The sequence below is a fragment of the Callospermophilus lateralis genome, chromosome 6, assembly GCF_048772815.1.
Source record: "Callospermophilus lateralis isolate mCalLat2 chromosome 6, mCalLat2.hap1, whole genome shotgun sequence".
Classification (NCBI taxonomy): domain Eukaryota; kingdom Metazoa; phylum Chordata; class Mammalia; order Rodentia; family Sciuridae; genus Callospermophilus; species Callospermophilus lateralis.
The window spans coordinates 147773239-147787851 of NC_135310.1; the positions used below are offsets into that span (position 1 = coordinate 147773239).

Sequence of the window (14613 nt, forward strand, 5' to 3'; positions counted from 1 at the left end):
AGTCCTCACCTTTAAAAATGTCAGACTCTGGCTGTAACCCCGCCCTTCCGCCATCATTACCCCAGGGTGGGTTTCATACTCCCCCTTTTCAAGCTTTGCTACTCCTGCAGTCGCCTGCTTGGCTCTACTGTCCTCTCAAGGCACCGCCCTCTCCCAGCTTCCCGCCACTCTCGCTGGGCATCCTCTGGTCTCTGCCTTCCCTACAGCTGGTGGAGACGGGAGAAAAGTCATGTCAGTGCTCGCAGAGGCTCCGCTTCCAAGTCTGTCCACGGAATCTCAGGGGGACTCTCACTGGTATCCTGCAATTCTTCTGTGACTTCAGTTACCTGGTTACACATTCTTCCCAACTATCCAAAGCCCAGTACCGCTGTCACCTTCCTTCCTTCTATTCTTTGCTCTACTGCAGTCTAGCTGATCTCTTCTACAGTTTCACTGGACTGACATTTACTGTAGCCACCAGCTATGTCATAGTCCCCCAATCCAAGGAACAACACAGCAGATAATATTGTTTGGATACCAAAAGGCCATTTCTAGCACTTTGCTTTTGCCTTCCACTATAGAGGCTGGAAGACTAAAAACTGTCCCCTTGCATGTCCTTGAAGTAGGGAGACCAAGACCCAATTCTAGCCAATAACATGAAGGGAAGCCCTTAGGTCTCTGAGAAAGAAATAATCCTTTCTAAAAGGATAGGAGAAGAGTTTGCTGGTATTATTATTCCTCCTTCCCATCATGAACATAGGTGTAATGCCTGGAGGTGAAGTAGCCATAATGTGGTCATTAGATGACATATTTGAACAACAACAACAAAAAAGTGTTAACTGCTCAGTATGAAGAAGATAGAAAAGATCTATATTCTTTGGGTACCCTGTTGTATCATTAAAAGAGTTCTGGAATCAACACTTCAGATATGTCAGAAACACAAATCACTTATTTAAGTCATCATTTTTTAACTTACTTAAGTGTTTGTTACTTGCAGCAAGAGGCATTCTTAAACAATACAGATGCATTTCAGTCACTAGCTATTACTTATCTTCCAGTTGAACACGTCTCCTTTTAAAAACTCTTTCCCCTGGGATTAGTTATTTTCTACACTCTCTGGCTTCCCCCTATTCGCTCAGTGTTCTTTGTAAAACCCTCTTCCAGAGCCCACCCTTTATATGCTGGGGTTTGTCAGTCATCTGTGTGAGGACTTCTTTGCATCTCCCTCTATAGAGTTTCAATTGCCATTTGCAGACTAATTCAGGTTGAGTAAACCTTATCTGAAATGTTTGAGACAAGAAGTATTTCAGATTTTGGATTTTGGAATATTTGCCTATGTATGATGAGATATCTTGAGGATGAGCCTAAGTCTAAATATGAAATTCATTTATGTTTCATATACACTTCATACATACAGACTGAAAGCAATCTTATAAAACCTTTTTAGTGTGCCTGCATTTTAGCTGTGATCTCATGTAACTCCACGCATGAAGTGACTGTGGAATTTTCCACCATCATATCCTATTGGCACTCAAAAATTTCATATATGGGATCATTTGAATTTCAGATATGTGGATTAGGAATGCTCAACTGATAATTCCAAATAACCAAGTTAGAGCTTTGAGCTTTTAAATGCAAATATAAAATTTGGTTTGCAAATCTGGTAACTTTTATTCATTTTAATAATCTTTTCCTTCCAAGTTATTCTTACTGAATGGATCATTCTCCCCCACCCCACCTTTTTTTCCCATACACGCACATGCTGGGGATTAAACCCCATGCATGCTGGGTGAGTACTCTACCACTAAGCTAAATCACCAACCCATCCCCCTCCTGTTTTTTTGTAATTGTTTTCTCATTCTTGAGGTCTCACTTTCTATGGGAAACCTTTTATAATACTTTTCTATAATCACTTCTTTGTGTTCCCCAGGACCCAACATCCCCGCATCATAGGATTTAACATACTTTATGTTGTTGCCTTCTTCAATATGCACAGTAATGTGTCTCCCTTGTCTTTATTTTGTCTTGAGCACCAAGTAAAATAAGAGTTTAGCAATTGTGTGCTGTGTGAATTTTTAAATTTTCTCAAGTCTTCCACAAGACTCAATCATTTCTGCTCTATCCTTGCTTCAGAACGCTGGTGGACAAGGGATACTTAATGTGGCAGACACCCTGAGCTAACTATCCAAGAACCCTTCTTCTCATTCTCTTTATTGACAGAGCTCAGCTTTGCCTCAGGGATACAAAATGTCCAGCCAAGTACTCAGTTTCCCAGCCTCCCTTATAGCTAGGTGTGTCATGTGACACAGTCTGGCCAATGGGAAGTAACCAGACCTCCTCTGGATAGGACCATGGGAAAGATTTTGCTTCTCAAATTTTAAAAAAGTAAAATAACTAACTGGCCTCAGCCCTTCCCATTTCTTCTTCCTTGGAACTCATACTTAATGCCTGGAGCAGCTGCAGCTATTTTTGGAAGACAGAAGAGCCTACATCGGTGATGATATCATTGAGACAGGGTACTAGCCTGAGCTGCCTACTCAAGACTTAAAAAAGAAAATAACAGCAGGTTGAGATCTAATTCACATAGTATAGAAGTCATTCACTTAAAATATATAACTCAATGGCTGACCTGTGCCAAGACTTTTGTGTGAAAAATAAACCCCTATTTAAGTTACTTTTGGCTGAGGCTTTTAATATTTCAATCGCCAAAGCATTCCTAAATTACACCTCAGGCCTCTTCTTATCCCTCAATCTATTTGACTTCTTAGAGTATTGGTCCCCTCATTGCTCCCAACACTTTACCTAGGTCCATGCAAGTGAGACCACAAACACACATTTTTACCACATGAACAAAATAATGAGCATTTTGTCACAGAGATCCGAATGTGGTGACCTTCCATGATACCACAAGACCCCACCCCCTATCCTTTCTCCTGCCTTCTTCACCACAAGCCACAGCTGTCAGGAATTTTGTGTGTATCTTCCAGGCCTTTAAGAATATTTTTCTAAAAAAATCTACTGTGTATTAAAAAGTACTTCTTTGTGGATTTTCACATAATCATTTTAATCTACAAATGAGGAGAATTTCATCCCATTTCTCGTCCATTTCTTTGGTTTCTGCCCAAATGCTCCAGTCAGGAGCTCCAGGGCAAGACTGACCAGCACAGGGACATGGCTCACCTGGGCTCAAGGCCAGCTTTCCTGGCCCTACTTCTGCTGAATCATACAGCTTTTCTCAGGTTAGGGAAGTTTCTTTCTATTCCTATTTGCTGAGAATTTTTCTTTAAATCATGAATAGGTGCTGAATTTTATTAAGTCTCTCTGATACATCTTTCTTTTATATTATTGTACACTGCATACTTACTTATTTATTAAGAAGAACAATCTGAAAATATAGTTTCCTTATTCATGTAATGTTTTGTATAATGATATTTTATTTTTTAATTAATTTTTTATTTATATATGACAGAGGAATGCATCAGAATTCTTTGTGTGTGTGTCTTCATACATGTACTTTGGATAATAATGTCCATCATATTCCACCATCATTTCTAACCCCCTGCCCCCTCCCTTCCCCTCCCACCCCTCTGCCCTATCTAGAGTTCGTCTATTCTTCCCATGCTCCCCCCTCCTTACCCCACTGTAGGATAATGATATTTTAAAATATTTGTTAAGCATTTAAATTTTAGATCGTCATACTTTTGGGGACATGGTTATCAGTCTCATCCTGGTGGGAGCCAATTGCCATGTCATAAGAGGCCCATGTGAAGAGGAATGGAAGCCTCATCAACCCAGTACAAACTCACCAACCCTGTGAGGGAGTGTCATGGGTCAAGTCGTGTCCTTCAAACATTCCTAGGTTGAAGACTGAATCCCCAGAACCACAGTGTAACTATATTTGAATATAGTTACAGTCCTTATAGAGGAAATCAAGTTAAAAGAAGTCATTAGGTTGGTTCCTAATCCAGTATAACCAGTGCCCTTATAAGAAGGGGAAACTTGAACGCAGAGACAGGGATAGGGAGATGATGATGCCAAGGAGCACAGAAACAAGATGGCCTCCGTGAGTCGGGGAGAGAGGCCTGGGACAGATCCTTCCCTCACGGCCTTCAGAAGGGACCACCCCAGCAACACTCTGACTCTAGACTTTCAGGCTCCAGAATGATAAGGAAATCACTGTGTTGTTTAAGGCCACCTCGTCTATAATTTTGTTACCGTAGCCCTTTATGGTACGGAATGAACTGTGTCCCCATTCACCTCCCCAAAATTCACATGTTGAAGTCCTCACCCCTAGCCCTCAGAGCGTGACTGTATTTGGAGCTAGGGTCTTTAAAGAGGTATTTAAATGAGATTCTTAGGAAGGGCCATTAATCTGATGTGACTGGTGTCCTTATAAAAAGAGGAGGTTACAACTTAGACACACACAGAGGGAAGAACCTACGAAGACACAGAAAGTCAGCCATCTGCAAGTCAAGGAGAAAGACCTCAGAAGAATGCAATCCTGCCAGCACCTTGATCTCAGACTCCCAGCCTCTACAACTACCAAGAAATAAATGGAAACAAATTTCTGTTATTTGGCTGGGCATGATGATTCCCACCTATAATCCCACCTAATTGGGAGGCTGAGGCAGGAGGATGGCAAGTTGGAGGCCAGCCTGGGCAACTCAATAAGACCCTGTCTCCAAATAAAATTTAAAATAGAGCCAAGGGTATAGCTCAGTGGTAGAAGCCCTGCATTGGATTCCTAATAAAATTCTGTTTTTCAAGCCACTCAGACTGGCTCGGAGACCTAGCAGACTAATATAGTGAGCCTCACTGAGAGTTGATAGTCCAGCTCCACTCAAGCCTTCAGAAGACTGTAAGCTTGGTCAATATCCCAGTGCCAATTCCTGAGAAGCCCCAAGCCAGAACTACCCAGTTAAGTCACCTCTGGAGTCCTGACCCTCAGAAACTGTGTAAATTAATAAATATTTGTTCTTATTTTAAATCACTAAGTTTTATGGTATTTTGTTATGTACCAACAGATAAATACAACAGATTAAAAAGAAATAATTAGCAATAATTAATGCTATTCAATTGGCATGCTCAGGAAAATATCCTATGCCATTCTGAAGTCAATTTCACACTGAAATACCACCTTACGTTGAAGCTTATTGTTTTAAAAATAATAATAAGCTCTACGCTGTATTCAACTTAATTTTTTTTTATTATGGTGCTGGGATTGAACCCAGGGCAGTCCCTGCACATGCGAGTTAAGGGCTCTACCACTGAGCAACACCATCGGTCATCAACTGATGAAATGGAAACCATTCATTACTTTTAGGTTGAGTCTAAATGTATTATTCATAAAGAGCAGAGCACTTCATGCTTTTCATTTATCATAATATCTAGAAAAAGAAGAAAATTAAAGAAATGTATAATAGGCTCCACAGAATATTCCCTTTTTCCAGAATAGCATCGCTCACTAGTCAAACGAGCATGGGCTCTGAACTAGACCACTCTTGGTACTTGTTGGCATTCTCAAGCAAGCAAAGGAGAGCAAGACCAGAGCTGCACACGTAAGAATGGCACATACCTCTTGATGGCCACCAGCTCCCCAGACTCGTTACTCTTGCCCATCAGCACACTCCCGTAGGTGCCGTCCCCCAACTGTCTCATGGTCGTGTATCGGTTCATCTTGGAAAAATTATGCAGCAGACGTTGTGGACGGAAATGACTTCCTTGTTGAATAACAATTTAAACACTTCTTTATCTTTACTCGCTTTTGCCCTCACTCTGTTGTTGTTACAGTGGTGACAGGTTTGTCATCCTTAAATTTAGGCTCTGCCTCAGGATTATGTAGGTTCATGAGATGCAGCAATAAGGAATCTGGCAAAGAAACACTGCTTCCATTCTTATGAACACCCTATAAAAAACAAGAGGAAAATGAGTTTTAACAAGTGTCTCTGCAAAACATGTACTGCAACCTAGAGCACAGAGAGAAATCATCAATAATGACAGTACCATTCGTCAGCAAGTCATTTGTATTATGTGGAAGGAAGATCACTGGCAACATCCATTCGTTGAATGCTTCATTCACACTGTACTGTGCTATTTATCTTATGATTGTGCAATATTGGTTAATGATTTATTTGATTCCTTTTTATTGATATAACCTATCTTATTCTCCAAATAAGACCCTGAAAAATGTGACATCTAAACAATATCCAGGGCTGGAGATAGAGCACAGTTGGTAGAGCGCTTGCCTCACATGCACGAGACTCTGGGGTTTTGATCCTCAGCACCACAAAAAAAAAGAAAGAAAGAAAGAAAAGAAGAAAAGAAATAAAATAAACCATATCTATTTTTTGAATTAATTTTTGCATCATTTTAAATTTAGCATAATAAATTTAAAATTATACCCTTTGTAAAAATATTCCCAGATGATTAGCTACCTCAATTAGGTAAGGTAAAAATAAAGCAAACTTGTTTTATATGAAGAAAAGAACATTATTAAAGAACTTCATATTTCATTAAGGTAAAATGCCACTTTTATATTAAACCAAGAAAAATTTATGTGCTAATTAGGAATTTGTATCACACTTGATTCATATCAAGAAATGAGAAATGGAAAACTCTGAAGACTGAGGTTTGAATCTCAGCCCAGCTTTCAAATCCCTGCATCACAGGCAAAACTTTCAATCTACTGGACTTGAATTTATATAACAAGGTCATTTCAACACTAAAAGACCCCATGAAACTATAAACACATATTTTCTAAACACTTTGAGCCACCCCTCTCAAACTCAAGCTTAGTAAAACAGCTTTCTTTTTTTAAAACCATTATTTCATTATTACAATGACACTTTGCTCCAGTGACACACGTGAGTGGCCCTTAGATGGCAAGAGCCAGGTAAAAATGATTTGCTTATGTTATTGCTTGTGAGCTGTGATCAACAATGAAGTCAGCAGAGCATGAACTATATCACTTCTTATTTTTTTTTATATAATTTTCTCCTATTTTCCAGACCTTTAATTTAACTTTAAAAACCCTTTTATTTGGAAATAAGTTCAAGTTTACAGATAAGGTGAAAGAAAGAACAATACAAAGAGTCTAGATTTACCCATTATGAATGTTTTGTCCCATTTTCCTTATTATTTGAGCACCTTGCAACCTTTTTTTTTCCTGAACCATTTAAGTTTAACTTGCATGCATCGTGGCCCTGTACCCCTACTAAAGATGAACACAATACTTCCATAAATCAATCCTACTCCAGTTTTCTCAGTTGATTCAATCATACTCTTTATAGCACTGTCCCCCTCTAGTCAGGATAGAATCTATGACCAGTTATTACATTTCGTTGTCATCTGGCTATAAAGTTTTTTGGGGGGAGTTAGTTATATAATTGCATGATTTATTTGTCTCCAAGTTAGGAAATTTTGTGTGTACATTGATCGACTGTTTGGTGGCTATAAAGTCTGATAGTGCATGACCAATTACAGATTTAAAGTAGAACATAAAACAGTACCAATCTTAAGTGCATGGAAATTGTATTTGATTTTTCATTATAATTTGAATGACAGAAATTTACTTTTAAATATTTTTGAGAGTAAATAAATTTGGAAATAACTTCTTTATATCATCTTTTTGAATTTCAAAAATAAGAAATTTATTATTAAAAGAACAAGGGACAAGGTCTAGATTCAAACCAGGTATCCTGCAAGTGCAAGCTTCCTTGAAGATGGATCCAGAGAGTGAATTTGGAACAGTCCTTTGGACAGAGCTTTACCAAATGTAAAGCTTCCACTTCCTGGTTTATTTTCCAGTTTGTATCCTACCATCAGGAATGTCATTATCCGACTGAGCAGGAAAGAATCATGAAAGATTTTGGGCTGGAAGAGTTTGAAATTTTGAATGTTTTGGGGATTTGGGAATATTTGCATCTTCATAATGAAATATCTTGGGAATGGGACGCAAGTCTAAACAAAAAATTCACTTATGTTCCCTATGCAGAGCCTGAAGGTAATTATATGCTATTTCAGGGTGCTTGTGTCTTGACCATGACTAGTAACGTGTGGTCAGGTGTGGAATTTTCGACTTGCGTTGTTAATACTCAAAATGTGCTTCAGGTTTTGGAGCATTCTGGATTTTGGGTTTTTAGATTAGCAATGCTCAACCTGTATTTATGAAGCAGTTAGCGCAGTATTGACATACACTATCCAGTAAAGACTCATGAACCTTATGTGAAACTCCTGGGGGAGATGTATTTTGGAATCCAGAAGTTTCCATATTTCAGAAAAGTAATATGGTACTTATACCAGTGTTATGATATATTTTCAAGCCATATCTTAATAAACCTGAAAAAACTACATGAAAAGTATACTAAATAAAATAGGTAAGGACTATAAATGGCCTCATGCCATTTAGTCTTGCTTTCTTATGAATGAATTTACTCAATTTTATTTTATTATTTTTTAGTTGTAGATGGACATAATATCTTTATTTTATTTATTTATTCTTATGTGGTGCTTAGAACCCAGAGCCTCACACATGCTAGGCAAGTGTTCTACCACTGAGCTATAAAACCCCAGCCCCTACACAATTTTATTTTAAACATTTTAACTTTCAGAGTTTTGTGGATTTCAAAATCACAGATATGAAATTATAGATCTGTACATATTAGAAGGTAGAGATATCTTTCAGGTTTTACTAGGTCCTAATTTTATTACTTCCTTAAACAAAGCACACACCTAGTATCTACCTCACTGCAATAACTAATCAGTTTTCTCCCAGTGTTTGATTTTAGTTCTTCATTTTAAGGAAATATTTTCAATACATTCCTACTTATCATTCCTGTTTTATGTTTAGAAATCTCTCATTCTCTTTTTAAAATGCTTTGCTTTGTTAAAAATTACTTGTATTCCTCATTGAATTTTAAAATTTATGCTCTTTATCCATTTTATTTTAATTATGATTATTAGTGCATACTAATTGTGGCATTTTCATGCTTGCATATAACATACTTTTATTCTACTGAAATCTCTTGTTCTAAGACTTTGTGCTTAGTTGCACATGGTTTAATATCAAAATATAAGCACCATTAAAAGAAATCACTGATTTTACAATGCCTTTTATAATTTGGTACTTCATTTAAAGATTATTTTTTCTCTCACTGTAGCACTTTTATTTCAACAAAATAAAATTAGAGAAATTGCTTCTCTATTACATGTGGGAATTTAGATGCAATAAGGATATGTTGTAGTTGTCAAAATACCTAAAGATTTCGAACTCAAGCTTTCTGGAGAAAGATACACATGTACAGAGAAGTAAAACAACACTGTTTTTCCTGTTCACAGGAAATTGATGGAAGAATTCTGTAGGACCTTTAAATGGCAGAGAGTTTGTATTAATTTAATAAGTATCCTACTTCACATAGAGAATATCCTCAAAGGTACATGGAAAATAATTTAAGCTATGCTAACTCTGAAGCCAGGATCTTAGAAAAACAAAACAAAACAATGAAAACAAAAACCACAACAGTAGATTCCATTCCTATGTAAGGGTTACTTCATTTTTCTTAACTTAAGCCTAAACTAAATATCATAACAAATGCCAGCAAATAGTTTGCTATTTGCCTTTGAAAAAGCAAAGTTTTTATAAGTGGTCTTTATTTATACATAGACACTGATTCAAAATATTAAGTTGTTAATATGGAAAAAGGTAAAAATCTTTGTACATTATTCCAAACTAAAACACATGTTTTTCTTAATTTGCCCTGTATTTATGAAGCAGTTAGAGCAGTATTGACATACACTATCCAGTAAAGACTCATGAACCCTATTTGAAACTTTTGGGGGAGATGTAAATGTATTATGTGCTATGATTTAACAAAACCTGTATTAAAACTTATTTCTTATCATTTGACAGTTTGTTAAATCAGCATTTTGCAGATTATCACCAGCACATTAGATTGCTAACCACTCTTGCTAAGGTGACATACACCTGTACCTTTTGTAGAAATGTGCTCTTTGTAGGTTTACTGGTCCTTTCTGGTTAGATAGCAATATAGAGAATATATATCATATTCCTCATGTCAGTAATATGGTGAAATAAAACCATGGAAGGATAAATGACCTGTCTATGATCAATCAGAGAATCATTGATGGAGTTGGCTTAATTCTTGCATTAGATTTGAAGCTGTTTTTTTTTAAAGTCTAGTCACCAATTAAAACAACTGGTTCTTATGCAGTTATGATCACTGATGCAGCAGAAGGAACCAAACCATCCATGCTCTAAAACCCCACAACTTAACATTAAGATTCCTAACCCAGCTCCTCACCCTGAACCACCACCATACTGCTGGCCAGTGGGTAAGCGCAAGTGGCACGACTCCCTACCCTGAAGCCTGGGGCTGTACCTGGGTCTTCCAGATACCTGGAAAGACACTGAAAAATCCCAGAAACAATAAAGAGAAAGTGTGAGATGTTAGAACTTGGAAGGTTAAGGGAGAAGGAGTCATGTAGAACTCCCCTCATAAAAATAATTCAGAACTGAAGTCGAATGATAGCATCACCTCTTTTTTTAACCAAATGATTTTCATGGTAATGCTTACCCAAGTAAGGTCCTGAGAGGCAGAAAGTAACTAGGCAATTCTGGGAGAGGACATGCTGCTTGAAAAGGAATGGAAGAGGAGCTACTCCCAGAAGATGATTATGGTGGTCACCAAGATGGGGTGGGGTTGTTATTCAGGAAGTGGAAACAAGTGCAGAGGTAAGAGGGCCACCAGAAATAATCAGCATGTGCCCAACAACCTGAAGAAAAGGAATTAACTGCCTCTCTCTTTCACCCAGTGAGAGCATCAATCACCATCACCACCACTACCTTGAGGTGAGAGGGTGACCCTAAATCTGCACCAGGACATCAGTAATACAGAACACTGAGTCACTGATGACTTTCTGCATTGGCCTGGAAGCCCCACCATTTTGGGAGGGGCTGTTAGGGAAACTTCATCCTGCCTACCTAACCGACTTGCAGATAAACACGGTTTATCTGAAGTAATGAAGTTACTTCAATTGAGGAGAGCTATAGGTCAGAGAATATTTAAGAATTAGGGAAGAATAAATATGGAACCCAACTGTTTCCCAGCTTCTTTCTTTTGAGGGGTGAGTGGGGAACATTATGGATATGACATGGATTTTTATTTATTTGTTTATTTGTTTTTGCAGTGCTAGGGATTGAAACCAGGGCTTTATGCATGCTAGGCAAGCACACTACCACTGAGTCACATCCCTAGCCGAGTCACATCCCTAGCCCTGTCACATTGATTTTCTAAAATGTTTTGATTTGTAGGTCTGGAAGAATCTGCCCAGTTTAAGCCCTACCTAACCTTTAAAAACAAATTTGTATACTGTGTTCTCAATCATAAACTCTAGAAAGGCATCTGCTGAGCCATTATAATTAACAAGTGAACAGCTCTTCGGGGTAAGAAGCCGATTACTTCAGCTTTCCTTTCAATCCTCTGAAATATAGGGACAATGGCCTCGTGTTAAGAGGCATGGACATAGACAAGCACAGTGCTGCATGCCTGTAATCCCAGCCTCTGAGAAGGCTAAGGTGGGAGGATTACAAGCAGAGGTCAGTCTGGGCAATTTACTAAGAGTCCCATCTCAAAAAAAAAAAAAAAAAAAAGCCAGCAGGAAGGTGGGGCATGGATATGAAGGCAGTTTAAAAAATAAATAAATATTTCCATGTACTTACTCACTGATAGCACATATACAACTGCTTTTATCAGTGCAATATTGCAAGGTCCTAAGCTTATTACTAGTTAAAACTAGTATATGTAACTAGTATATATAACTCAAAACAGACCGCTGTGGTTCTCCACTTCACACATAATACTGCTCTACAAGTTACATCTATTCTTCTTTGTTGAGCAATGGAAAGCTAGTTCTGCAAAATAAGGATGTACTAACATGATTGCTTATGTACTTGAATATATGAAATATATATGCAAAAACCCTAAGAAAATGTAATACAACTATGATCCTCAATTAAGTTAACAGAATTGTTAGCAACTCAGAATTTTCTAGAGAGCTACGATATTTATAGACTTTTCTACAAGTTAAACGATTGTGATTTTTTAAAAAGACACTTATTTAGAGTCTCAATAATAGATTTCCACTAATAAATACCCTCATAATCTACCTCTTATTCTAGTTTTCTTATTTTTATCTAAGTGTACAATTACAGTTTAAGTGCACAATGACTGTAAACTTGGCCTTTATTCTAAACAGCTTTGTCCAGCTAATAAGGGATTAGATAAGAAGATCAGCACAGAGGGCAAATGGAGGTGAAAACCTGTGTCTGCTAATCACAAAATAGACAAGGTTTATATGTGTTTAACTTGTCATGAAAACATATTATCATGGTATCATTTCAATACTGGCATTAATGGTTGTAAAACAGACTGGAATTAGCATTTTTAAAAAGACCAACTTTGTTAATGAGCAAAAAAGATGTCAAATTAACTAAGTTATAAGTTTAAGAAATTCAATGATGGGTTATTATAATGGGAAACAAAGACTCTGTCCTAAAAAAATCAAAAGCACAGTGTGTGAACATTTACAAATTACTTAAAAACTAAAAGAAACAAACCCACACCAAGCAAGAGATCAAGCATCCTGCCCAAAGCCAGCTGTCCGTGGCCTTAGTGAAGGTGGCCTCCTTCAGGTGAAGCTTCTCCCTCCCTCACCGCGATTTTGACTCAAGGGGTTGTGTTTTTTTCTTGTCAAAATTAGTCTGATAACTTCCAGTTCTCTCTATGAAAATTCCGTTATCATTAGAATAAATGCTCATTTTAAAAGATTAAACACAACTACATAAATCTCTTTGTAGAGTTGTAAATATAACCACTAAAATCGCCCCCAGACCCTCAACTCTTGCCTGCCTCTAAATTAAAATGTCTTGTTTGCAGTATTGGGACAGTTTTGCTCTGATCTTTCTCCGCAAACCAGAGCCCTTAAAGGCTCCTGAGGCCGGTGTCACGCGGTTTGCAGCGAGGGCGTCGTCCAGACAGCCGCGGGCGGGGGCTCCCCGGGCACCTGCACCTGCTCTAGGACCCTACCAGAGGAGAGCTTGGCCGGACGCCCCCCAGGGTCTCCAGGTGCCAGGATTCCGCTTTTATCAGCACTTCATTTAGGATGCACATGCGAGGGCCGGATTTGGACCCCGTTTCTTTCTTCTCCCTCCTTTTAAATTTTGTAAAGCTCTGAACTCACTTTGGCTTCCTTCCCGAGGCGTAGTCCCGCCCCTCACTCCCAAAGGTAGTGTCCCCTCCATCCCAAGGCTGCAGGGCAGAGAAGGAAATGGGGTTCTGGAGAAGTTCGGGTCGGGGGTCTCTTACACTGAGGACAGCCCACCGTAATCCTCCACTCCGCACCGTCCCCCGCAGCGCAGACGGCGGAAAAGTGGTCCCGGGGGCCTGCGAAGCCTTGCTTGCAATCCGCGCCGGCGGACCCTCCCCGGCCGCTCCGCCCTCCCGGGACCCTCCTCCCGCCACTCCTTCCCCTACCGGCGTCCAGGTCCGGTCTCTCGGCAGAGATTGGCCCCGATAGGACAGGGCGCCGAGGGGGCATGCCGGGCGGCCGCGCAGGACAAGCTTGGGCTCGGTTGGATAGAGGATGGTGGCCCCACAGCCCGCTGGGGATTACCCGCCCGCGCCGGCCGCTTACCTCTTTCGCTCTCCTGTGAAGCTCTGGCGTCCTGTGTGTTTTATCTCCTAGGAAACCGCGGGGGCACAGCTGCCCGCGCGCGGCCGCCGCTAACACCCCGCCCACAGAGGGCGTGTCCCATCTGGGTAGGCGCCGCCCTATCGGAACAAGTCCCGCCCCCAAGAGGGGCGTGGCCCAGAGACCACCTGGACCATCCTTTAAGCTTATGTTCTTGTCTGTTTAAGGGTTTCAAAGAGTCTGCCTTCTCAGCCAGTTGTTTACTAGAGTTAGGTTTTGGTATTGCTCAGATTCATTCTAAAAAGTCTTGATTCTTTAAATCTGGTTCCCAGTCTGGGCAGGGAGAGGGAAGGGCGTATGTTTGCCTCCTACTGTACTTTATTTGTATACTTTCTGGAGAAACCTGCTCTTGTATTGCAGTTCCTTATATTGGTCAGTTTCTCAGGTATATAGTTTTTCCTGGCTTGCATTCTGAGTTTGTTTTCATTTATTCATTTAGAGAACCCACTCAGTACCAATCACAGGATCAGCAGCAATAGCAAGGTAAAGGGATGAATGTGTGAACAAATGACTAAATAGTAACTACAGTTGTGCAAAGAGAGCATACTGTATAGCTGCAAAAAAAAAAAAAATCATATGGGCTGGCAGAAAGGTCCCATGAATCAGAAGCATGGGAGTTGAGACCATGGTGTATTCGTTTAGTGATTTTTTTAAGGTATCAGGCTTGGATTTGGCACTAGAATAGTGTCAAGGTAGAGCAGACAGACACACTCTTGACCCACTCACATCATAGAGTGAAGTAGGCAGGCAAAATAAAAGAACAGGTTCAATCATAGAGACCTCTATGTCCATTTAGTTCAGCCTAAGCCTTAATGTGCATGAATGAAAGGAACCAATTTCCCACAGAAAAAAGAAAAAGGGCTATTG

General features: G+C 39.4%; 1 protein-coding gene across 6 annotated transcripts in view; it reads right to left on the reverse strand.

Annotated features, from left to right (window-relative positions):
- Mak (male germ cell associated kinase) overlaps window positions 1-5655 on the reverse strand; it is a 53639-nt gene extending 47984 nt beyond the window's left edge. For all 6 annotated transcript variants that reach the window (XM_076857906.1, XM_076857905.1, XM_076857904.1 and 3 more), the window contains exon 1: window positions 5555-5655. In XM_076857906.1, the coding sequence (XP_076714021.1) occupies window positions 5555-5655 (101 nt within the window). The remainder of the gene's footprint in view (window positions 1-5554) is intronic.
- Window positions 5656-14613: the final 8958 nt, after the last annotated feature.